This window comes from Lipomyces doorenjongii (genome assembly GCF_038497915.1).
Source record: "Lipomyces doorenjongii strain NRRL Y-27504 unplaced genomic scaffold V1508scaffold_42, whole genome shotgun sequence".
In the NCBI taxonomy this organism is placed as follows: Eukaryota; Fungi; Ascomycota; class Lipomycetes; order Lipomycetales; family Lipomycetaceae; genus Lipomyces; species Lipomyces doorenjongii.
This window is the reverse complement of record NW_027118109.1, coordinates 57,218-79,456: the sequence shown is the minus strand read 5'-3', so window position 1 is coordinate 79,456 and position 22,239 is coordinate 57,218. Positions and strand designations below refer to the sequence as shown.

Below are 22,239 nucleotides of genomic sequence, written 5' to 3'. Positions count from 1 at the left end.
AATAGAGATTCGTATACGACCGGGTCTTTGTCCAGTTCCCACGACATTAAATGCGATGGACCCTAAGTGGTTTCAAGCCGCCGCGCGGGCAGGTTTGCCGCGCGCAATCTCATTCGCTGTCTCGCATAACATAGCCAGCTGGAATAAGTCCGCAATTTTGAAACTCGCGAACTTGCCTCCCTGTAGAAAACTACAGGTCGCTTTTCAGTAGTGAGTTTTTGGTGGAATAATGGGCACAAACAAAGAAAAACGATCTTGTCAACATTTTTCAATTTACGATGATTACGACCAGCTCCTGCCGGGAACGTACTACCTAATACGAGCTGTACGATGCATACGAGCGAGTTACCCTAAACCCATAGGAGACTGCCGTCTCGGCCATACCTACAATAGAGCATGTCAGTTTGTTCGCTGTAACTGCAGAAAACTGTCAAACATTGTGCAGGGTAGACATCGCGCTATACTCGACTCGCTTCAGAAACTTTGTGAGAGAGCTATATGCAAAGTGCTGAAGAGTCACTCCGCGTATATTCCTCGATTTAGCGTACCAACGTATTACTCCCGGAAGCTATATGACAACTACAGTAATTACAAATCTTGGATATAAAGTTTCTTCCGAAGGCATCAATCAGCTGCCGTCCAGGGTTTAAGTGGGCAAGTTTGTATTTGGTCCGCCTGTGACTAAGGTCATCGGCTAGCGATCATGAAGTACATGCCAACTGTTATATGTTGATGCGAAGCACCTAGAATAGCTTATTTAAATTCCGTTTGGCACTGATGTATTTTATTGACTATAAGCTTTCCCAAACCTTTGGTATAATGCAACACTTACCTTGCAACAAACTGTAATTACGACCTCTACTGATATGGTTGAGTTTCTTGAATCCTAATTCTCTAGTCTGTTCAGACGTAGGATCAGTTTGAGTCATAAAGGCCTCATGGTGACATCACAACTTTTTGCGAGGCTGTTCCAAGGAGTAGAAGCATCAGACGTAGGTTATCATTCACTGCTTTGATGACGGTGTCGACATGATGACGATGTCGTCTTCTGTTCGTCATTTCTTGTCATCATATCTTACGATGTCTACCTCAGTTTTGGCTACAATTTGCAGTTCCCTATCGCGAACTTGGAGATACGCATGTTACTATCCACTTCTAGTGATATAGTTGTTGTTTCAACACGCCCGTCCCCTGTCACTTTGAGGCTGTCTTTGTCTTAGCGATCGGATACTATAGCAAGGCTGTGATTCAATAGAGGACCATCTGTCCTGGGAGGCAGTCGATGATGCATATTGCGGAAGGGTGATCCCATTGCAGTCTAAATCAGTGGCAAGTCTCACATGCATTCATGTTGCGGCTATTCATTGCGTAGTAGGCATCATCCAGAACAGTCTCGCGGACAGAGACTACATTGTGGACCGCAGCCAGTTGCGATCGCTGCCAGGAGGATGTTCGATCCAACTGGAGAATGGTTAGACGGCACATTTAAATTGCCAATTCCTTCTTTGTGCTAAATTTAGTTATGAAATGTAAAATATCGTTCGGATTTGTTAATGCATCTAAAAAAATGAGGCACTCAATTTTGAATGATAGACCGCGAGCATCAGAATGACAGACCCTGGTCTTGCTGCGTCCCGATATTTTCAGTCTCATGCAATGAGTACCACAGGAGGATCTTGAGTACGTCAGACTGACACACCAGGTACAAAAAAGTGACTCAGTACATTATATTATGCAACTTGATACCTGATTTCCCCTAAATTGTTCTGCCGATATAGTATCGGCGAATCAAGGGCTCGGAATGCCGACATGGTATCGTCACGATATCGTATCGGCAATTCGGCAAAATGAGAACAGCCCTAGCCCAATGAGGTTTTCCAGGATTCTCTAAATATTGACTTATGTCACCGACCGCAGTAGCAATATCGGGTCGTGTGTAGACAGTCAAATACGTTCAGATGACTTAGGGTAGGTTGGTAGCGATGGCAAAGTTGGTGTGGTGCCCTATGCCCTACCTGAGTCTTAAACGTCTAGGAACAGGACCAGTTTAATCCCGAGCCCTAAGTACAGATAGCATTGTAGTGTCGAAGTTAGTGGATAGGGTTTCAGCATGTTGAGGTAAGAAGACGCTTTCACTGTGGGTATCTCGGCCGATCAAACTCGGTGACTGCCGACAAGTTGTCGACTGGCAAATTTCAGTGAAATGTCACGCGAGGCCAGTAGCCGCGTATGAAGCTTAATGATATTGATGTGCGACTGCCAGGGGTGCATCAGCATCTTGTCTGAGCAGCGCTAACGTCATCAGCTCGGTCAAGGTTCGGGTTCCTAGTTTGTTAGCACGTGCAGTAATAAAGTTTGTCTAGTACGGATGTTAGGGCTCCAATGAGAGTGAGGGTACCGTACCTTGCTTAAAAGGTCTTTGTCACTCCACTGCGTGCGTGCTTGCTTACATTGAGCGCAACGCTTCAACACTGAACGCAAAGTTCAGGATGTAAAGTTATCTTAACACAGCCTTTTATAGGCGGCCGTGACAGCGGCCATCACAATAAGCAGGCAGCTGACAGCCCGATGTCAGCTTTTGTCAGCTGCCAAATACCCGTGCCTTCTATAAAACAGGGGTGACGCCCTGAGTCCAACGTGTTCGATAGCACAGCAGGCCTCATTAAAGGAACCTGTTTTAGTGCCGCGTCCGACTTTGCTGTTACTCTATCTTAATTCTGTCGAGGCTTTTGTTGTTCTGCCGATTTGTCACTAAGATCCTTTCGTCCCCGAAATCAATTTAGAGTATGATTTCGGACGCAATGGTTGGTAGCATTAGCTGCAAGCCGAGAAGATGGATAACTTCATTGGCTATATTCTCCCTTATCTTGAAGTGTTCAGCTTACCGCAGATTATGCAACTAGTTTATCCATGTTGGTTAATGGAGTCCTAGACCTGACGACGAATGACACTGGAATAGTTTACATCAATTCAACAGACACGGGAAGCCTTACGGCCTTCAACTATGACAATCTGGAACTTTATACGGGCGACAACTTTTCAAAGTTGTCCAATGTCGTTGATATGTTCGCAATCGCATCATAATAGGTGATATGATATTCCTCTACAACTACGTCGCGTATAACGGGTATCACGAGCCTATGTCCATGGCTATGGATTCTGATTTCGCAGGCGATGTATTGGACTAGCTGCAGACCGGGGTAATCAATGTGGATTACACATATATAGTCGGCACGACAACAGAGGCGACCTTGGCGAGTTTCTACACCAATTTGTCAAGTCAGAGTAACTCAAGTATGCACGGAAACGTGGCGCTATCGGCGCAAATCGGCAGAATTAACTTTTGTAAGATTTTGAATACACTCTAGCCTACAATGGTCGATTGGGGAATATTCGGGCAATGTGTAACGATCACCTGTAGTTTGTATGCGTTGTGTTTGCTTTCGTGCGCTTCAGTATAGTCATATTCAGGGTCGATCGTTAACCTGGATATCTACGTAATCAACAATAACTCATTTATCGTACATCTCGTATCAGCATCAACATTCTCACCGAGCAAGTATCTCCCTGCCCTAAAACAACCTTTCCACTGCAACCTCGGAAGCTGGGATTGCCAAGTAATCCATAGCTGCAGCGGCCATCTATCAGTAGTCATCTTGATGACTACACCACCAATTACATAGCCAGTTTGGATCTTTTGTGTCATTAACACTGACTACCGGACTGTCAAAGTACATTTAAGTATCTAGAGGTACGGTAACTTGTCTGTTCTCGTTGGTTGCAGCCTTCACAGCATTCTGCCTGCGGCAGAAGGTTGTCCAGCAGCAATTGGCAACCCGGCCCTGCAACAGTCAGTGGGCACTGTTGATGCAGATTTTGCTGAAGGCTTGTATAATCAGTCTACCAGAATTATTATCTTCATTAACTACTCGAAGGTCAAAATGCCTTCTACTCGAGAATCCTGTACAATAGCAGTATACTATATGGCACGGTCGACTCGGTCTCCGATTGCTGCTTCGTCATCACTGTCATCGTTGAGGGCGGCTCTGTTGTCGAGGCGCTTACAGTGAGTTCTGATCCTCTCCAAGGGAGACTTTATGGCAAGATGAAATGACTGTTAATTGTTAAGTTAGACTTTGGGATAGTAGCATTACAGATGCCGTGGTCAAAAAAAAATGTTCAAGGTATCAACATCGGCGCGATATCGTCATTCTGCCAATACCATAGATGATAATTATCGGCAAACCTATTGGTCTCAAGGGGACATATTATCTTGATCTGTTATACAAGCGCAACCCCACATTATGGGAACAAATCAGGCATCAAGCTGTAAATACTTATTATTCTAACGTAACGCCATCCCTACCCCAGCGTTCTGCAGCATTGTTACGGCTTCTTCAGTAGCATATCCCAAGAACGCGCCTTCTTCAAATACTGTGCGATTTCAAGATTCTCTTTTGCTAGCCAGAGCTCCTCCATGAGGAGTAACAGAAAAATGCCACCTACAACAGTCGCTCCAATTACATAAAACTTCACAATCGACTTGAAATATCTCTTTTTGTCGGAAGAGTCGAACGTCTTCCAGGTGCTCACCAATCCATACATTGCATCACGCAAGGAGGATATTGTTCCAAACCTCTTGCGGTCAAAAGGAATAATCGGCTCTTCTCCATCAGGAAGTAAGGACGCTTGTATGCGAATACGAACAATTGTAGCTGGAACACTTAGAGAGACAAAAAGTGCGAGATAGAGAGCAATGCCTAACAAACGCATAAGGACACCAAAGAATCTCGGCAAGCCATCCCGTGCCATAGAAGGCATGGCGACCTTGGATATGAGTGTGTTAGGAAGTAGATACACGAATTTGTGTACAATAAATTCAGCAGCCAGAACAGGTAGAGTGAGCAAGCTCAGATGAAGAGCAATCTGCAATATACGATTTTGTATACAATATCATCGCAATATGAAAATTGAATGCAATACTGCATATTACATATTGGAAACCATGCCTGATAGGAAGTCACGGAATAATTGTCCAGTTGACAAAAAGTTTCTCTGAAGAGTGTCAGATCTAGGTAAATAGCAGCGCCGATCTGCTATATCAAAAGATATTAGACGCCCAGGCTCAGGTACTGTCGGTGACGAACGCGCGCAATTGCTTGCCTCTTAGTGTTTATGCGTGTTTTCTATTGTCTCTGTAACCGGATATGATAGATAAATTATCTCTGGCACGAGATGAAAATCTGTCAAAACTTCCTCTGAAGATGCGTCTTAGAGTATCCCAAGTAATTTATTATTCTGCTTCCATTTCATCGTAAAAAGTGACCAATAGTCTCAACCTAATGCTTGGACCGCAGACGGAATTAACAACCAATACCAATAAATCAGTATGAGAATTTCTGCCCAATCAGTTCTTCGCTTAGTAGCCATAACTTTTCCGCGTAATCAGAGTCGCGTGCATATTCCCTAGGATTCTCGATCACACAGTCGCTGAGATATGCGCCTGACTTACCTGCTTCAACTGTCAGCATGGGAAGAGTCCATATACATTATGACCAAAACACATCGAACGTACCTTCAAGTAAGTCATCTAAAGCTGCAACGAGAGCCGTTGCGCATCCCTGAGATGATGACTTATGTCGTTGGTCTTCCAGGGTAGGAAGTTCTATGGGTTGGTTAGAAAAATGCCTATGTCAACGAATCTACTACTGTCACTGCTTACCTCTCTCCAGAGCAATCTCCGTGAAAACCTTAAAGCTTTCTTCATCAAGGTGCACTCCCAAATTCGTTTCATAGATTAAGCCCGGATGAAGCGAAAACGAATAGATGCCTCTTTTTTTGAGCCTAGCTGCAAGACCCACAGTAAAAAGCATATTCGCTGTCTTGGACTGGGCATAGCCGAGCCACGGTATATAAGACTTGCCATCGTGAAAGTTCCAGTCATCAAATCGGAACTCGGAGAGCATGTAACCAATGCTGGACACATTTATGATCCGCGCGCCGGGAGTTGCCGCTTCAAGCTTCGGCATCAGTAAATTCGTCAACAGAAAATGCCCGATATGGTTGGTAGCGAAGTGGATCTCGATACCTTCCTTGCTTGTCTCGAAATCCTTGACGGCCATGATCCCTGCATAGTTGATCAAGACATCGATTTTATCGATGCTCGCGTTAATTTTCTCTGCAGCACTCCTAACCGAATCCAGGTCAGCTAGATCTAACTGATAGAAGCGCACATCGACGGTAGGATTGACGCCATTGATCTGCTCGATAACCAGTTTGATCTTAGATTCGGAACGACCCAGGAGTAGGATCTGCTTGGGGTTTGCAGCAGCAAGCGCGATTGCCGTTTCGGCTCCTAAAGACTTGGCACTGGGCCCGGTGATGGCAACTACATTAGGTTATTACTCAGTCGATTAAAAGCGACATAGCTAATAGAAAAGGTATCCTTACATGTTTTTCCATTTACTTGCTCGCGAAATGCGTTGACAACTTCAGGTCCCGTGGTTGTAGCTGAGAAGCGCGACATGGCGTACGGACGTAAACTATGAGTCGAATTTCAACCTTGGAAAAGATTCCACGTTACTCATCGTGGGCAATCGATCCCTTTTATAAAGCTTCATCACTTTAATCAAAATTGCGCCGATTGCCGGACATTGACTGACTATCTTATTAAAGCGACAACTGGGAGAAGCCTGGCTCACGTCAGCCAGGCGCCATCGGCTCCGCCTGGCTCGAGCTTTGAGCATCGCGCCGCATCGAGTTTGCTGCTACAGCATGTTGCTGACCTCAATCGCAAGGACAAACCCTCTAGCTGACGGCAGCCATCATGCCGGACGAAGAAGATACGCCCATAATCAACTCAGACCACCACTCTTCGGACAAGCCATCGACGTCGGGTAACAGTCATCGGAGACCCGCCACAGAAAAAAGGAAGCAACAGAATAGAATTGCTCAGCAGAAGTACCGTAAGTCATACGTTAGGTACACTACAATTTTGGCTATTGCTGAGGCGAGCACCTTCAGGCGAGAAGCAGAAACGTCTTCTTGCGCAGCTAAAGCTCAGAACGGCTTGGGATGATGACGCGAGGTTTCGTCCTCGTAATCTGCTGCCCGAAAACGAGACTCCGACAAGTGATTTATCTCCGAATGTTGAGTACTTTTCCAACCAGAATGACACTACAGTTGATTGCCACGGTGTTGGGCCGCGCAGATTGATTGAGCCTTCAGAGGACCTAGCACAGCTCAACACGGCCATCGGGGCTGAACAGATTGCCTTCTTTGAACGAGATGCTTCGTCCCTAACGGATTTGGAAAATATCACCGCAAGTCCTATCCATACCCTTGATGACAACCCTGGGGTACTACCGAGTGACACAAGTCAAATTCTAGGATTGCCGCCTTCGGATCCTCTAAATTTTCGTGACAAACTACAACGCCGTCCCGATGTCTTTGATTCGGAATGCGGACAAGACTTCAGTGATTTATCCCAAGTGTCATCCTCAACTTTGCATGTGGACGACGAATCAACGCTTTCCTCGCCGCGAAGGATTTTGTTAAACACTCAGTTTTTAGAGTCTAACAACGTTCTTACGCGGTTGGCCGCGGAGTTACCCTCGATCGAATCGAGTAGGTCACAGAAAAGTAGTTCTCCTATACCTGACGGTGGACCTCATAAGTTCAGTGGTTCATTTTATTCTCGGCTGCCTGACCCTCATGTAAATTCGTTCACTCTCACCATTGAGACCACATTAAGTGCAATTCTCCACAACGCTCACAGTCTCGGACTCACACTCGATGAAATGTACGATGACGACTCTATGTCATGTTTCTATCGACAGAATCTTACATTAGCGGATGATATCAATTTAATCCAGGAATCGCTTGCCAAGAACGTGATGCCGGACTTGCGACCAACATTGACGCAAATCCTCTGTCCGCACCATAGTTGCTATGACTTGATACCGTTTCCAACTTTGCGGACGCGAACTATTGAATTACTGGCATGCACGCCACCAGTAATTGATGAGTCAGAGCTTGAAGATGACATCTTCAACGGGTTGATATGCTGGCGCACGGCCAGTAGAGGTAGTGGACAGCCATGGGATATGAGAAGCTGGGAAGTTCAACCGTGGTTTTTTAAGAAGTGGGGTATCTTACTCGGTGGAGAGGAAGGAGAGGCGTGGCGACAGACAATGTGGTGGAGGGCGATGAGGGGAGAGACGGACAGTATATAGAGTGACATCAAATGCACAAGTTTAGCAGAAAATAAGGCGAAAACCGTACGTTGATCACAATCAGTAGTTGTAATCTTGTATGTCTGAAACCGAAGCAGGTCGCGATCTGCGGTGGATATCATGAGAGCCGCCAAGTGGTTAACTTCTTTCAGCAACTGAAACTGTTGGCACACATCGGCCGGTGTCCTCGACAGAAATGTTCAGTGTTATCGGCAACACTCTGGTGTAGCTTTATTTACTGATAGATTGGTACACTGTTGGTTTGCGATAGAAGACAACAGAGGGATTACAAGCCCGTTGTACGCATCCCTGTAGAAGAAAATACCAAATCCTACAAAACAAAAAAGTGATCACGTCAAAGCAAGAAGGCCAACAAAGCACAAAGGAAAGGAGCGGCAAAAGGCAATAAGACGGAGCAAACATGACAATATGCAGCGCCGGTCAACTTGGGAGACGGTCCTTAAGACCTTAGTTGGTCAGAGTCGTAGAAACCCTAACCATATCCAACACTAATGACCCAACGTTATAACGATGCTTTTTCTCTGATGTATCTCGCGCCCTCGGCACGCAGAAATTTTATGAATTAGCCGGCCCAGGTTGCCTGGAGGTTTTTGATTGAATAGTGTCTAAGGAACCAAAGTGGCTAGCCTTGCGGGGAGAGTGGCAGTCGTTCCCAACTGGGGTCACGCTGGCGCTCCATTCAACCAAGCATCCTGACGCAATTTGATGATTCACCGTGCTCATTATCGGACTAAAGAGAATAAAAGATAGCAATAATCTCGTCTCTTAAGTGGTCCCAAATGTAACCCGCCCGTCCCTGAACGTCCCAAGGAAACTGACATCGTCCGCTCGCGCAATGGATGCAAAAGCTGTCGCCAATGGCGTACCAAGGTTTGTCGCAACTACGTAGCATCGTCCATTGACCTTCTCATGAATTGTCCGATTAACATTACCTAGTGTGATGAGCAGAAGCCGATATGTACGATATTCGCTAGACTCGGAAGAGTCTGTGAGAGTTTCAAACCAGAGTTCAAATTTCGCTGGTAACTGGGTGCCGCGGCCGTCGAGTGGAAAATGATCTGGGGGATACTGATCGAAAACTGCCTATTGATGCGGTGGGCTTAAATGCATCCCAAATCCATGTTGGGGACGATATAGAACCTATCTGCCAATCTCATTCAGTCAGCGGGGGCAATTGGTTGTGCCGAATGCCTTCCTTGTGGGCCCTGATTCGGAAACACGCGATTTTCTAGCTTCCAGGGCTAACCTAACGACGTCGTACGGTAATGATAGCCGACGATTACGGCTTCAAAGAAGGTACGGGAAGCACTGTCTAATTGCAACGTTGAGGTTCGATGTGCATCCCAGCCCTAACTAGTCTTGTGCAGAATGGTACCTGCCCAATGCACTTTACATATGCGCTTCCAGAACGGGCTGTATTTGAGGTGGCTCATGATCGAAGCTGTTCCATATGACGGGCTGTAAGAACCAAACAATATATATATGTGGGTCTGTACCTTAACGCATCCCTCAATCACACTATCATCTGCCTTCCATATCAAACTTTTCATTCATCTCCCCACTCATTGACCATATATCTTTCTTCCCGCTGTTCACGCAGAGACAGACACCGCAGTGTTGCTCCAATTCATCCGCGAAAATCCATTGGGAATCCTGATTACGGGATTCTCGTCGTCCCAACAGGATTTCCTGCAATGCAGCCATGTCCCATTTGTGCTCGATCTTCCAGATGAGTCCGGTGATGCCGGACCCCAAGGTCGACTCCGCGCCACATTTCCAAGCAGAACCCGCAGGTAAAGGCGATGATAGAGGCCGTGGACAACAAGCCAGCCAAATTTTTGGAGATCGACGACGAAGTCCTAGTGCTCTTCAATGGCAAGCATGACCACTACCTGAGCCCGAAATTTTATGTCTTAACCAAACCAGACACAGGCAAGTTGTGCCTACTTGGAACTATTCTGCAGTCCAGATTTACGGAAAGCTGTCTCTCCTTTACGATTCCAAAACCCCCGAGGCAGACGCGTTCCTAACGAAGCAGCTTCATGATCTTTCCTAGCATACGGAGAGGTCGACCATGGGTTATATCGGTGGTGACAAACCGCAGCCATGGAAGGTCGACGACGCCCCGGAGCGTTATATTGAAACCATGAAGAGGAATGCTGTGGGCATCGAAATTCGGATTAATAAGATCGAAGGTAAATTCAAGATGAGCCAGGAGAAGCCGCCTGGCGATCGGGATATTGTTGTCAAGGGATTTGAGACTGAGGCTGGTGAGGATATCTCGGCCTTGGTCAAAGCGCGTGGAGAGCTGTATGATTCCAAAAGCAGGAAGTGAAGAACGAATGAGTATAGGTGTGAATTGGAACTTATGTTGAAGGAAAGGACACATGCTTCGACTTGAACGGCGCCATTTTGAATGGTATGGACGAAATCAACGGCAAGATCTCGAGATCGTATTGCAAATATGGGTGTTAGACTTCTGTGTAAGTAATAGGGCGATAGTAACTACGAACGTTCCATTAATTTACGTGAGTTTGTTATCGAGGATCTGGGCAGATTGTTGAGCGCATAGTTTTTTTCTGTATACGGTGGATTTCGTCTTAAAGTACAAAAAAGTGCAATTATAGTGAAATATAATTAATTGTACGCATTTCGCTTCGTCCTACGCAATCATTTGAAAGCTCTCGTTATGCTGACATTGCCGATATTGACGATGCGACATCGACATGACATTCCCATGTCCGAAGATTGCGTTTGACGATATTTATCGTCGAGCCCTTGACCATTAGAACAAAATTTAGTACATTGGACAGTGACAGACCATATGGCGTTTATGTCAATCCAGTCACAGGCATTCCAACAGATATTCAGAGATTTGCCAGGTGGCACATCCCGTATGTCTGCAGTTTAACCTGCGTCGAGCTCAGGTGATTGTCACTCTGGAACACACGTGCGAGACAACACGGGAGTTGCAGTACGGCGAGCAAGTTCTGGATTTCACAGAAATATATGGGCCACATCCTGGAGAGAAGGCGGAAGTGTTCGTTGACCTAGCTTCATATCGAAGCAAAGGTTCAACAGTGACGGCAGATAAGGCTGCCAATAACTAATCCCTATTTCTGAGCTATACTTGAGAGTAGTAGATCAGTTGCATCTGAATCCGAGGATCCTAACGGTTCGAGTGCAAAGCGACTGCGCTTTCTGGGCATCGATAGCTACGTTAGGTGTCTCGCGCATGTGCTCAATCTCACCGACATTCTTGCCAGTTTAAAGCCGGCCTTCGTTCCACGGCAGAGCACGCTTGCGATCTCATGAATGAAAAGATCCTAGACATTGAATCACATTCTGCACACTCTCGGCTTCGAATTATGGCTTTGTAGATATCGAGAACGCCCAAATGAAGACAACAGGCCAATAATTTGAAAGCAAAAATGATTGAGTATGACGTGGTTGCCCGTCGGAACTCTACATATCGGATGAAACGTGACACGCTCGAAGCTAAGCAGCACTGGGCCTACGCCGACACTCCCTAAGTGCGGACACCATGAGGACGCTTGTTTTGCTAAGAGAAATGTACGGCAACGAGGAAGGTGTTTAATGTATTTTATATGTGCGAATTTTGCGAATAATTACCAATGAATTTTTTTATTCGCATTCGCATTCGTAAGCATGAAACAGCCAAATATTCGCATTCGTACGAAATATTCGTCATTCGTGTCCACCCCTAACAAGAACGACTTCCGCTACAATAATTCCTCAAGCTCAAACGTATTCTTGACTCTGTTGAGCGCAGTCATGAATATGGCGTAGACACCTTTTGCATGAAGGTTTGCGGCAAAGTTGACCGCAGAACGTCTCAGGATATCGTCCCTCAGCCAATTGTATGGGAAAAAGTCACAAACTTTGATGGCACTCAAATCGCGCCGAATCGCATCACTGATATCCACTCCATCCTTAACCAAGGTACTGCTTTAATATGTTAGATAGGTCGATGTGATAAGTTTCCTTATGAACGTACCACTGGCCCGTCATTCATTACAGTCGGTCTCGCGATAAGTCTCCAGGCACCCCCGCTTGAGACTAATTCTATGGACATTATCGCCTTCGCCGTCGTCAAATATGACCAGTCCATCAGTCTCCGTACAAGATCTTTTGCGAGAGGAATTTGCGATAGTTACGCGTCCAACACTTATTATTCTCGAGGTAACGTCATCGCCTACCCCAGCGTTCTGCAGCATTGTTACAGCTTCTTCAGTAGTATTTCCCAAGAACGCCCCTTCTTGAAATACTCTGCGATTTCAGGATCCTCTCTTTCTATCCAGAGTCTCTCCATGATCAACGACAGTATCATGCCACCTACAACAGCCGCTCCAATTACATAAAACTTCACAATCGACTTGAAATATCTCTTTTTGTCAGCAGAGTCGAACGTCTTCCAGGCGCTCACCAATCCATACATTGAATCACGCAAGGAGGATATTGTTCGAAACCTCTTGCGGTCAAAAGGAATAATCGGCTCTTCTCCATCAGGAAGTAAGGACGCTTGTACGCGAATGCGAACAATCGTGGCTGGAACACTTAGAGAGACAAAAAGTGCGAGATAGACGGCAATGCCTAACAAAAGCATAAGGACACCAAAAAATCTCGGCAAGCCATCCCGTGCCATAGAAGGCATGGCGACCTTGGATATGAGTGTGCTAGGAAGTAGATACACGAATTTATTCACAATAAACTCAGTAGCCAGACCAGGTAGGGTGAGCAAGCTCAGACGAAGAGGAGTATGCCTAAGGCGGAAAAACCAGGTTCTCTTGGTCGGGACCGTGACAATAATGCTTCAAAATGTCAACAAAATTCACTTCATAATTCAAAGCAGAGCGACTCACTGGGTCAAAACTAGGGAAAATGGAGCGAGACAGAGGTCAACGATGAAAGAAACCAACGGCTGCAAGATATTAGGCAATATGAGGGAGACTAAATCCTTATAGAACAATCTCAGGACTTCCTTTGCAATGCACGCAGATATTCCACGGAAAAGACTCCAAGGGCCAGCCTCATACCGCAAGTAAGCCGCTGTTCGTCTCAGGCTGTACGTGACGGGATGCTTGCCAGCATATGCCAGATTCCTTTTCAACAGTCTGGCCTCGAGTTGTGCGCTATCCACTCTGTCTCGCTCCTCCGGAACAGCCTCATGCCGCACGTGTGTCGCTGTTCGTACAATGCTGGATGTGGCTATAGTGCTCTGGGAACCATACGTCAGATTTCTTTCCAACACAGGTTGAGTGCCATCCACACTGTCGCCACCCTCAGATACAAAACATTCGCTGGACTCGGAACTGAAGCGACTGTAACCATTATGAGGTTCTTCGACGGCTGTAAGTGCGAGAATGACAATCGCAACGTACCGAAGAAGAGATAATACTACTACACCCACAACGCTTGCAATAAAAAGTCTATTTGCCGGCCCTTTCGGAATTTCAATTTTTTGAACATCCATTGCTTGATGTTGGAGTGTCACCGATTCGACCATTGCTAAAATTGAAACTGAATGGACCTAGTGGTTGTGGATCTGACTATTCGTAAGACGGTCGATTAAAGAGGACTCAGAAATACAGCGCTGGTTACTTCCTCTGCCATAAATTTATACAGTTTTCAGGACTGACGGAAGCTGGATGGCCGAAATGCCGAAGTACAACTAAGCCGGAACGTAAACGAGCGGCGCATCCAAACGAGCGGCGCATTTTCCACGCGACCGCCCCCCTTCCATACTTAGACACTTTTTCCCTCCACATCAAAATATGGAATCTTCTTCTTATGAAAGCAAGGCCATCCTTGCCATAGAAGCATACCAAAAATCCAAAAAATAAGCGTTAGGGCTGCAGCAAAGATATATGGCATTAGTGAAACGACCCTACGTCACCGACGTGCCGGCCGACAACCACGACGCGATGTTTTCGGAAATTGACCGACCTAGAAGAATCAGTCCTTGTTCAATATACTCGACTTCGCTGTCAAAGGATTTCCTTCTCGGCTGTCTATTGTGGGAGATATGGCAAATCGACTTCTCGCGACACGCGTGTTCAGCTGTTACTGTGAACTGTTGGACAACGAATGAGAAAGGCATGGATTGGATTCAGCATTTTGAGAAGCATACCAAGCCCCGAACTGTGGGTGGTCATCGTCTGTTAGTCCTCGACGGCCACGAGAGCCATCACTCGGATAGGTTCGAGGAATACTGCAAGGAAAACAACATCATCACCCTGTTATACCACCCATCCGTTCCACAATTGTCCTCCATTTGATGCACATCGGACGACACTCTTACATTACTTTCTGTCTTTTTCCGCGAGCAGTATCACCCGATAATAAATTCTCAAGCTAATTAGCACAGTGAGTGCGCCGGACACGAACGATTCGCCTTGCTCACTTTTCTACGAAAGCTGGACGACCATCTGCTGAAGCGGACCGTTTATGACCAGGCATGTAATAATACATTTAAATTGGATCCTTCACACAGAAGTATTGGCTAAATATAGGCAGCACTTTCTGTCGTTGACGTGCCGTCCTTCAAAACTTTTATTAAGGGGATCAACCCCGAGTAGGTTCTTCCTTGTCGCAAGACTGTTAGTCGTAGAATAATTTCTGCCTATTCTTCGAAGTTGAATGACATGAATGGTCGCGCGGAATGCTCCAAGCAACTGACATTGGCTCGAGAATTAGTCGTCCTTGCGACAAAGATTCATCGAAATTTGTTCAGCGTGTTTCTGAAGAATCATTGTTGATAGCTAACGGCGAGGAGGATAACGGTGTGGATTTTTTTTATTGGGTACGTTACTTCGAAGCTCGACACGGTGACCCGATGGAGTTCAGGCTACATCGAACGCGAAGTAAACGGCACACTGAACCCGCATTTCCAATGATCATAGAAAACAAACTTCCAGATACACGTAATCCAATTTGCATTGCCCCTTAACATGCATTCCAACATCCGTCGGTTGCACAACCCTGATAACACAAGCAAAAGGGCGGTATGCCGCCAACCCCAAATATTCATAGAGATGTCCTGCTCTCCGTAGATTATCCTCAGTCTTCCAATTTCGATCAACAATGCACAATTTTGCTCTAGAATTGTCACGCCAACATCCACAAGCTCCTCAAAAATGGTACAGTGGTATTTGCTAATCTTGCCTCTCGGTGAATCGCCGTTCAACAAGATCCATTGCGCTATCAAACCGTCCAACCTCAAGCTGAGAGAACGGCAGTTGAAGTGTACGAACCAGTTCATTGTAGGCAATGAGTCTAAAGAGTAGAGCTCGCACAAGAAGTTGAAGAAATACTTCTCCAGAACTACCCAGATCTATCAACGACTCTTGTCCGCCGTACCAGAGTAAGCCGTCGGCTACCACGATAGCATCGGCATAGGCAGCAGGACGCCAACTAGGTGAAAAGTCAATAACTGCGGGATCCAAGCCGTCTGAAAAAAGGACGTTGCCGGCTAAATCCGCATGGATTATCTGAGAAGGCTGGTCGTCGATACACCGCTTAAAAGAATTTAATCTTTCGAAAGGTTGCCGAAGCTCCTCTAGTGGTTCAATTGTTGCTTCGTCCCAGGCGACACGATCACCTGTGGCCCAGGGAGAGATTCGTTGCCTGATGAACTCGGGACACGAGATTTCCGAAAGTACTTTATGGAGAGCACGAGCAGTAGCTAATATTTGTTTCCAACGATCATGGGGACCAGTTTCTCCTGATACAAATTCTGATGCACTCCATCCGTTAACTACATAAGAGCCTTGAGATGATAACAATGGCCGCGGTATTCGAACCCCATCGACCTTCAATCCATCAAACACACTAGCACACCATACCGCCTGGGCCTCGTCTTGCGGAGCCACGTGCTTGAACACCGCGTTCCCGACATAGTAACTGGTTCCCATTCCGCCAGCAGCAGCGACGACTTCCCCCTCTGCCTCGAAAGCTTCGATGACAAACGATGGAAGCGATGGACGTCCAACCGACGCCATCCAGATATAAATATTTCGATGAGTGAAAGGAGTTTGTCTATAAAGTAAGTACCGGAGGGAAGATAATTCATTATCTTCAAGGACGACCACACATAAGTTTGTGCAGTTGCACCGTAACCACTCAACGCTAAGCCCATCGCCCGGCAGATATAGTCGGAATATCTGTTCACTTTGTTGAACTAGAAACGCAATATTAGATTAAACAACTGTATTGAAATTGTATTGAGATGATTGCGGTAACGATATGAATCGTACTAAACCCTGAACGCTGACTAGTTTGGGATGACACCCAATATTCAGATGCCTTGCGCATTATTCTTGCGGTTCGAATCCTGGCATCTAGCGTTTCCGAGACTTGATCACTAATGAACCTGTTCGCATGGGGCACTTCATGACTTCAGACAGAATACGCGCTGGTGTTCAGTGTCCCAGTTCGATGCCGGCCGAATCTAAACATGAATACGCTCGCTGACTCTAGTTGAGACGTTCGCCAACATTATTCGAACTGTCGATGACTCTGGACCTGTGTCCACTGTAAGTCATTCTGTCGTTCTGGTTCGTTTTCTTTGTTCCTTCACCATTCGAAACAAGATCGTCAACCGGAGGTACAACGGATCTGCAGCTGAGAATCGTCCGCTACAGGCAGTCCGTTAATATAACCGGGGCCACCGCCACGAGAAATGGCCGAAGAGGGACATTTTGGAAATTCTGCCCTAAATAAAATTCCGCGCTGTCATAGCCCGATGGAGCCTTTAGACACTCAGGGACCTTGTAAGGCTTGGCCTCTTTTCGCCGGCCACCAGGTTAAAAGTACCCTTGAGTCGAGAGTTCGAACACGCGCAGGAAATCCTTGACAGACACACCGTACAAACCAACTGTTTGATAGATTCTTGTCTAGGACCTATACCTCCATTGCTGACGAGGACCTCCGATGACGTCAAAATGAATTCAGGAATCAGTTCTGAGGTCTCTTGTAGGCTCACGTATGGGCCAGACACAAGAACAATCAAGTACTACACCGGATCTCTGGGTCAAGGGTCTCAATATCAAGAGTCGAAGGTTTGTACTACATGTTACGCTAGCTGGAAAGCAAGTAACTGTATATTTTAGAATATTAACTATGAGGACTCGGTGGGGGCCAGCGTGTTCTTATGTGCATTCCTGCGCCCCCGTCGGAGCCTCAACCAATGAAAACTTTCTAATCAAACAAAACAAGCCAATCAAAATGAACGCCTTACAAAAATCAACGCAATAATACCCGGAAATCCGAGCGGAAGGAACGAGGCCTGGGAATGCGAGATCCGAGGGCTCTCCGGAGGAGGACACCGAACGGTTCGGCAGCCGATGGGTACGAGACACTCAAGACGTGATACTCATGGGATAGTCCTGACATGGACCTGGCGATGTCTCCGCTTTATTTGATCTTAGAAACAAATCATGGGTTCAGACTAGACTAAAGAAATACATTTGTTTTGAGATATATCTGACCCATTCTCTGGGATGACAGGAAGAGACATAAAATAGGTAATGAATGACGTCAGCTATCGTCAGATATATGATTAGAATGCAAGTTGGCGGCCTCTGGGGCATGAGAAGGTCCGCTTGTACGTTATTCCATGTTTTATGTGCCAGGAAGGAGCCTGTCGCGATGCTGCACAGACATCGCTAATTTGAATGATACTCCGGTGTCATTGGAATTCATTTACTGCGATTGAGTGTAACCCTGGCTGATATTATGCCACAGTTCAGGTACGCTCGTATTCGCGGCGACAGAGAAGCAGTCGCGATTCGTCCTCTAGCTGCATCATTTACCGAAATGGAAGCCCTGATTGATTGGGATTACCAATCCTTTATTTTGATACATTTAGCACAGTAACCCTAGCATTCCACTTATAGCTCATGGCATGTTCTCTGGCAATTAAAACGCATTCCAATTGTTCCACAAGTTTCCGTCGAAGTTCAGGCGGCCGACTGAAGTGTCCTGCCAGTTGTTCGCAGCCTTTGTAACAATCGTAGCTGATGCCTGGTAGTTTGAAAGACCCAATCCCTGACCGTCAGTGACTTCATTACCTATGATGACCTGACTCCCAAATGAGTTATATAAAGCATGAAAGACGCTCTGCTGGCTGGAATCCGGCATGCCATTCCATGACTCGATCCACATATTGTTGACATTGACGTTGTACAAATTCGAGAGAGCCCAGATGCGGATGAAGCACATATTCATGCCCTCGCTGCGGACATTGTTGAAAGTGAGATCCTGGATCGTTTGTGTAGTATCAGCAGTAGTAATTGACGATGTGTCGGTAGCACTTGGCGCTTGATTAATAAGACACGTGTTGACTTTTAAGTCTTCCCACCAGATCCGGTTGTGAATAATATCAACGTCATCTACCGTTATATTGATGATATTACGAGGAGCCCAGCCAACTTGGAATACGGGTCCATTCTCGCTCTTCCAGATGACAATGTTGCTTAATGACGTGTCACTGTGGTAGAGCTTCAAGACATCATCATTTGAATGGAAGAAAGAATTTTCGACGATGCTGTTGGCGTAAACCTCGAGGCCGTCTGTCTGCCAGTACCAGGCTCCAACTTGATGGTACGAGGCCACGGACATACTGAACTGGTTCAAATCCGAGTCGCTATAGGCGTAGACAACGAAGGAGTTGAATGGAGGCTCCATAAGCGTGATTCCATGCAGGTCAAGGTCCGGGCTTGTTCCTGATGACACAAAAAATTGCAACATCCTGACGCAGGTACCGTCGCACGTGTCCGTCTGAGCATGATTAAGTCCGTTGTTTCTGTCAGGCATGTAAGTGTACTGTTCACCAGATAGTACTCCAAACCCGGTAATTCTAAGCCAGGATGCGCCACCCTGCAACTCAAAAGAGCCCTTGACAAATGCACCTGGAGCGAGATAGATCCACTGCACGGTAGTAGAAAGCGTCGGGGCGTAGTTTGACCCCATGTAATATACTCCTGGCTGAAAGTAAATTATCTGATGATTGATATTCTCCAAACCAGTCAGAGAGCCTGTAGGCGGATAATAAATATCGCCGGATGAGGGTACCAAGGCGTTTGCCAAATTACCAGTAGGTATCGCCTCGGCAAATATCAACAGTGAATTACGGGGTTCAATATGAATGGGCACTCCATTAGAACCTGGTGTTGTAGAGGGCGTGCCAGAGCTAGATCCAGACAACGTGTTGTACGTTGTGATGAGTTGTGTGTTGAATTCAACCGAGAATCTTAAAGCTGTTAGTGCTTAATCTATGATGCCTTAGCATAGCCTAGGCTTCCAACCTATAACCTTGCGCTTGATAGGGGACGAGGATTCCAATTGTTGTCGAATTCACCATCTGTTTGGTAAAGCCTAGGGTAGTTGGGCGTATTGTGACATCATCAACTGACGAGATTGTATCTACCGGATCCATAGTGGAGACGTAAACCCAGACATCTTCACCGTACAAAAATGTGGACCAGCTCATTGACATTTCCGCCGAAGACGCATATTCTGCACCGTCTTGGGTGGAATAGCCCACTTTTCCCTTCCCGCCACGGGGCACACTCATGTACACAAACGAGGAATAGAAGACATTGGGTGCACTGTTCAGAGCGATGGTCGTGGAGTAGAAAATGGAACCTCGCACGTTAGCATTTGCGACAGCACTCGTATTCTGGTATTCGACAGCTCCATCGTGGTTCCACACATATACATTTGAAGAACTCCTTGCATCGATCACACTATAAATGCAAATATATTAGCTGGCCTATTACCGAAATAGAGGTCGAACTGAACCTATTTCTGCGCTGCACAGGAGTGGCGCCGCAAGCGAGAGCAATGGTAATAGCTAATGTAAAATACAGTATAATATGAGATTTGAACATTGTAGAGAGGTAACGCGTACAGAGAAATGGTAGAGCAGCACGAACACACACAGGGATTATTTATCTTAAATATCTGTTGTAGATACACATGTATGGGTATACATGATATTTTTCTCTCATTTACCTCCAGAAGGGTCCTTCCTGCACGTCAATTCGCTAACGATTCCGTGCGACAATCCAACTAATCGGGTTGGCCTGTTCCAAAGTGAGATCAAATTAGGCAGTATACAGGCAGTTACTGTTGAATGCGATCTGTAACGACCCCGCTTTGAATTGCAAGGGTATTGAAATGAGCGTCATAACCTGGATTCCAAGCAAAAGGCATTTAATTTCTGACAAGAAGTATGCCCGGGCCGCGATGAGATGCTGACCATTGTTTTCGCCATAAACCCTAAACCAAGTTTCCCCGCAATTCAAGGACAATGAGTAACAACTTATCGCTGCTCACACTGGACGATTATTTATGATACCACACACGTCAGTCACAGCAAGTACAGAATATAGCACTGGCTAATGGAACACGTCTTCTAGAGGACAGCATCCGCTGTCTATAAGAGGGATCGAATCGTGTTCAAATATACCCAAAATATGAATGCCAATACAACATGCGATCAGCAAAAGCTGTTAATCGATCGGATTCAGATCTCTCACGACCGTGAGCGATTAAACAAAGGAGTCCTTTTGGACGAGTACTGCAGTCGATGTGCGGGGAGGGACTTTACAGTGTGACTCATGCGAAGAACCCTGACAGCACGCGCAATTAACATTAATTGTGCGCAGTTTGTCGATCTCGGTCTGGCCGTCTAAAAGAATGTATTCGCATTCGGCGTCATGGAGAACGCACGGCTGGCCGCGTCACTGCAGGCTGTGCAACCGGCGCGGCCACTGCCGTTCTTGCTGCAGGTCTGCGCCACATCAACGGATAAATTCGAGATTGGCACCGCCCGGAGTTGCACCACGTGCTAAGAGCCAAGCATGCTACCCCGCTTCGGACAAACGCTATTCCGTCACAGGTTAGCGTCTCCCGCCACAGTTAAATTCTTGGAGACCTAGATTAACCAAGGCAAGATCTATGGCCAGCTTTTGCCGGCCCATGGGTGCTGACCTTGCTTTGCACATTCCCGCATATTAAATAACGCACAAATTTTTTATCGTTAGCCGACTGTTAGTGTTAAGTTATCACCGTAATTGGACTGGCGCCCGCTCCCCAACATCAGCAATGACATCGTGGCTGGCCGGGTCGGCAGAGTGGGTATAGTGGAGCGACTGGGGGCCCCACGAAGGTTGCGTACTGGTAAAAGCATGCACAGTGATCACCTTGCTGGTGCGTTAGGCTTGCTCCCTCTCGGCCAATATTGCCAAGTTTCATGCGTGCGTGATCTGATTCGATCCTCAGATGTTCCTTGGGAACCCCGCAATTGCGCCGCACTCCGCGATGCCGTGTCGGAGCGTCCGCAGATGCAGCCAGAATATCTGGGGAGTGGCAGAATTTGTGTTTAATTTGTTGGACCATACATACCAAGAGAATCTACAGCCATTAGCCGGCGAGCTCATCACTAGCCAGCTAGCCTCGACTGGAAGTCACCAAGAGTAATACTGCCGAACTGATCAAATACACGAAACAAATTCTACAGCACCTTACCCTTTACACCGGCGTGGGAAGTCCTTCATCCAGGTTAACAATCGGACTAAATTTCGGCTACAACAGTGGCTTCAATTTTCAAGGCAGAGGTGAGGTAGAGCAATACCGTGCAGACATGTCCTCTTAACCTGCGTCTGGTTGTCTGTGAATAAGAGTATCAGATTGTTTTAACCCGTAATAACTCGAGATAGTAATCTGAGGCTCGTCATGACACACATTTAGTTTCTGGATCGTATGGGACTATGTCACCCAACATTGTATTCGACCTTTTCTTGAGTATTTCATCTGGCGCTAGCCGGCCCATCGCGGATGATTAATGTCTGCAGTTACTAGTTGAAAGCCGCAGACAGTTGAACGAAAGTTGGTGCCGGAATAAGTTTCCTGAATCGTCCTTCTTTTTACGACGTACAATCATCACACGCCTGTGTCC

At 46.4% G+C, this 22,239-nt stretch overlaps 8 protein-coding genes across 8 annotated transcripts; 2 read left to right on the top strand and 6 right to left on the bottom strand.

Annotated features, from left to right (window-relative positions):
• Positions 1-4,046: 4,046 nt before the first annotated feature.
• Positions 4,047-5,102, bottom strand: V1508DRAFT_198085 (uncharacterized protein). Its single transcript, XM_066936189.1, has one exon. The coding sequence runs from the start codon at positions 4,819-4,821 to the stop codon at positions 4,387-4,389; it is 435 nt and encodes a 144-aa protein (XP_066794593.1). The 5' UTR covers positions 4,822-5,102; the 3' UTR covers positions 4,047-4,386.
• A 282-nt stretch (positions 5,103-5,384) lies between these two features.
• V1508DRAFT_357446 (uncharacterized protein) lies at positions 5,385-6,526 on the bottom strand (the record flags this gene model as incomplete). The annotated part of the gene is made up of 4 exons (XM_066937028.1): positions 5,385-5,512; positions 5,576-5,665; positions 5,723-6,388; positions 6,451-6,526. 4 exons carry the CDS (start codon positions 6,524-6,526, stop codon positions 5,385-5,387), a joined length of 960 nt encoding a protein of 319 aa, XP_066794592.1.
• A 267-nt stretch (positions 6,527-6,793) lies between these two features.
• On the top strand, positions 6,794-8,262 carry V1508DRAFT_373435 (uncharacterized protein). Its single transcript, XM_066937536.1, has 2 exons — positions 6,794-6,965; positions 7,024-8,262. The coding sequence occupies exons 1-2, from the start codon at positions 6,827-6,829 to the stop codon at positions 8,232-8,234; spliced, it is 1,350 nt and encodes a 449-aa protein (XP_066794591.1). The 5' UTR covers positions 6,794-6,826; the 3' UTR covers positions 8,235-8,262.
• Positions 8,263-9,520: 1,258 nt separating this feature from the next.
• On the top strand, positions 9,521-10,590 carry V1508DRAFT_405375 (putative FMN-binding domain-containing protein; the record flags this gene model as incomplete). Its single annotated transcript, XM_066938690.1, has 4 exons — positions 9,521-9,551; positions 9,856-9,988; positions 10,012-10,191; positions 10,323-10,590. 4 exons carry the CDS (start codon positions 9,521-9,523, stop codon positions 10,588-10,590), a joined length of 612 nt encoding a protein of 203 aa, XP_066794590.1.
• Positions 10,591-11,998: 1,408 nt separating this feature from the next.
• V1508DRAFT_398721 (uncharacterized protein) lies at positions 11,999-12,287 on the bottom strand (the record flags this gene model as incomplete). Its single annotated transcript, XM_066938217.1, has 2 exons — positions 11,999-12,221; positions 12,274-12,287. The coding sequence occupies 2 exons, from the start codon at positions 12,285-12,287 to the stop codon at positions 11,999-12,001; spliced, it is 237 nt and encodes a 78-aa protein (XP_066794589.1).
• Positions 12,288-12,495: 208 nt separating this feature from the next.
• On the bottom strand, positions 12,496-13,749 carry V1508DRAFT_357485 (uncharacterized protein; the record flags this gene model as incomplete). Its single annotated transcript, XM_066937031.1, has 2 exons — positions 12,496-13,087; positions 13,139-13,749. The coding sequence occupies 2 exons, from the start codon at positions 13,747-13,749 to the stop codon at positions 12,496-12,498; spliced, it is 1,203 nt and encodes a 400-aa protein (XP_066794588.1).
• Positions 13,750-15,328: 1,579 nt separating this feature from the next.
• On the bottom strand, positions 15,329-16,715 carry V1508DRAFT_197893 (uncharacterized protein). Its single transcript, XM_066936188.1, has one exon. The coding sequence runs from the start codon at positions 16,274-16,276 to the stop codon at positions 15,431-15,433; it is 846 nt and encodes a 281-aa protein (XP_066794587.1). The 5' UTR covers positions 16,277-16,715; the 3' UTR covers positions 15,329-15,430.
• Positions 16,716-17,877: 1,162 nt separating this feature from the next.
• V1508DRAFT_389163 (family 49 glycosyl hydrolase) lies at positions 17,878-20,056 on the bottom strand. Its single transcript, XM_066937883.1, has 2 exons — positions 19,583-20,056; positions 17,878-19,527 (listed from the first exon to the last, which is right to left on the bottom strand). Exons 1-2 carry the CDS (start codon positions 19,849-19,851, stop codon positions 18,195-18,197), a joined length of 1,602 nt encoding a protein of 533 aa, XP_066794586.1. The 5' UTR covers positions 19,852-20,056; the 3' UTR covers positions 17,878-18,194.
• Between the last annotated feature and the right edge of the window lie 2,183 nt (positions 20,057-22,239).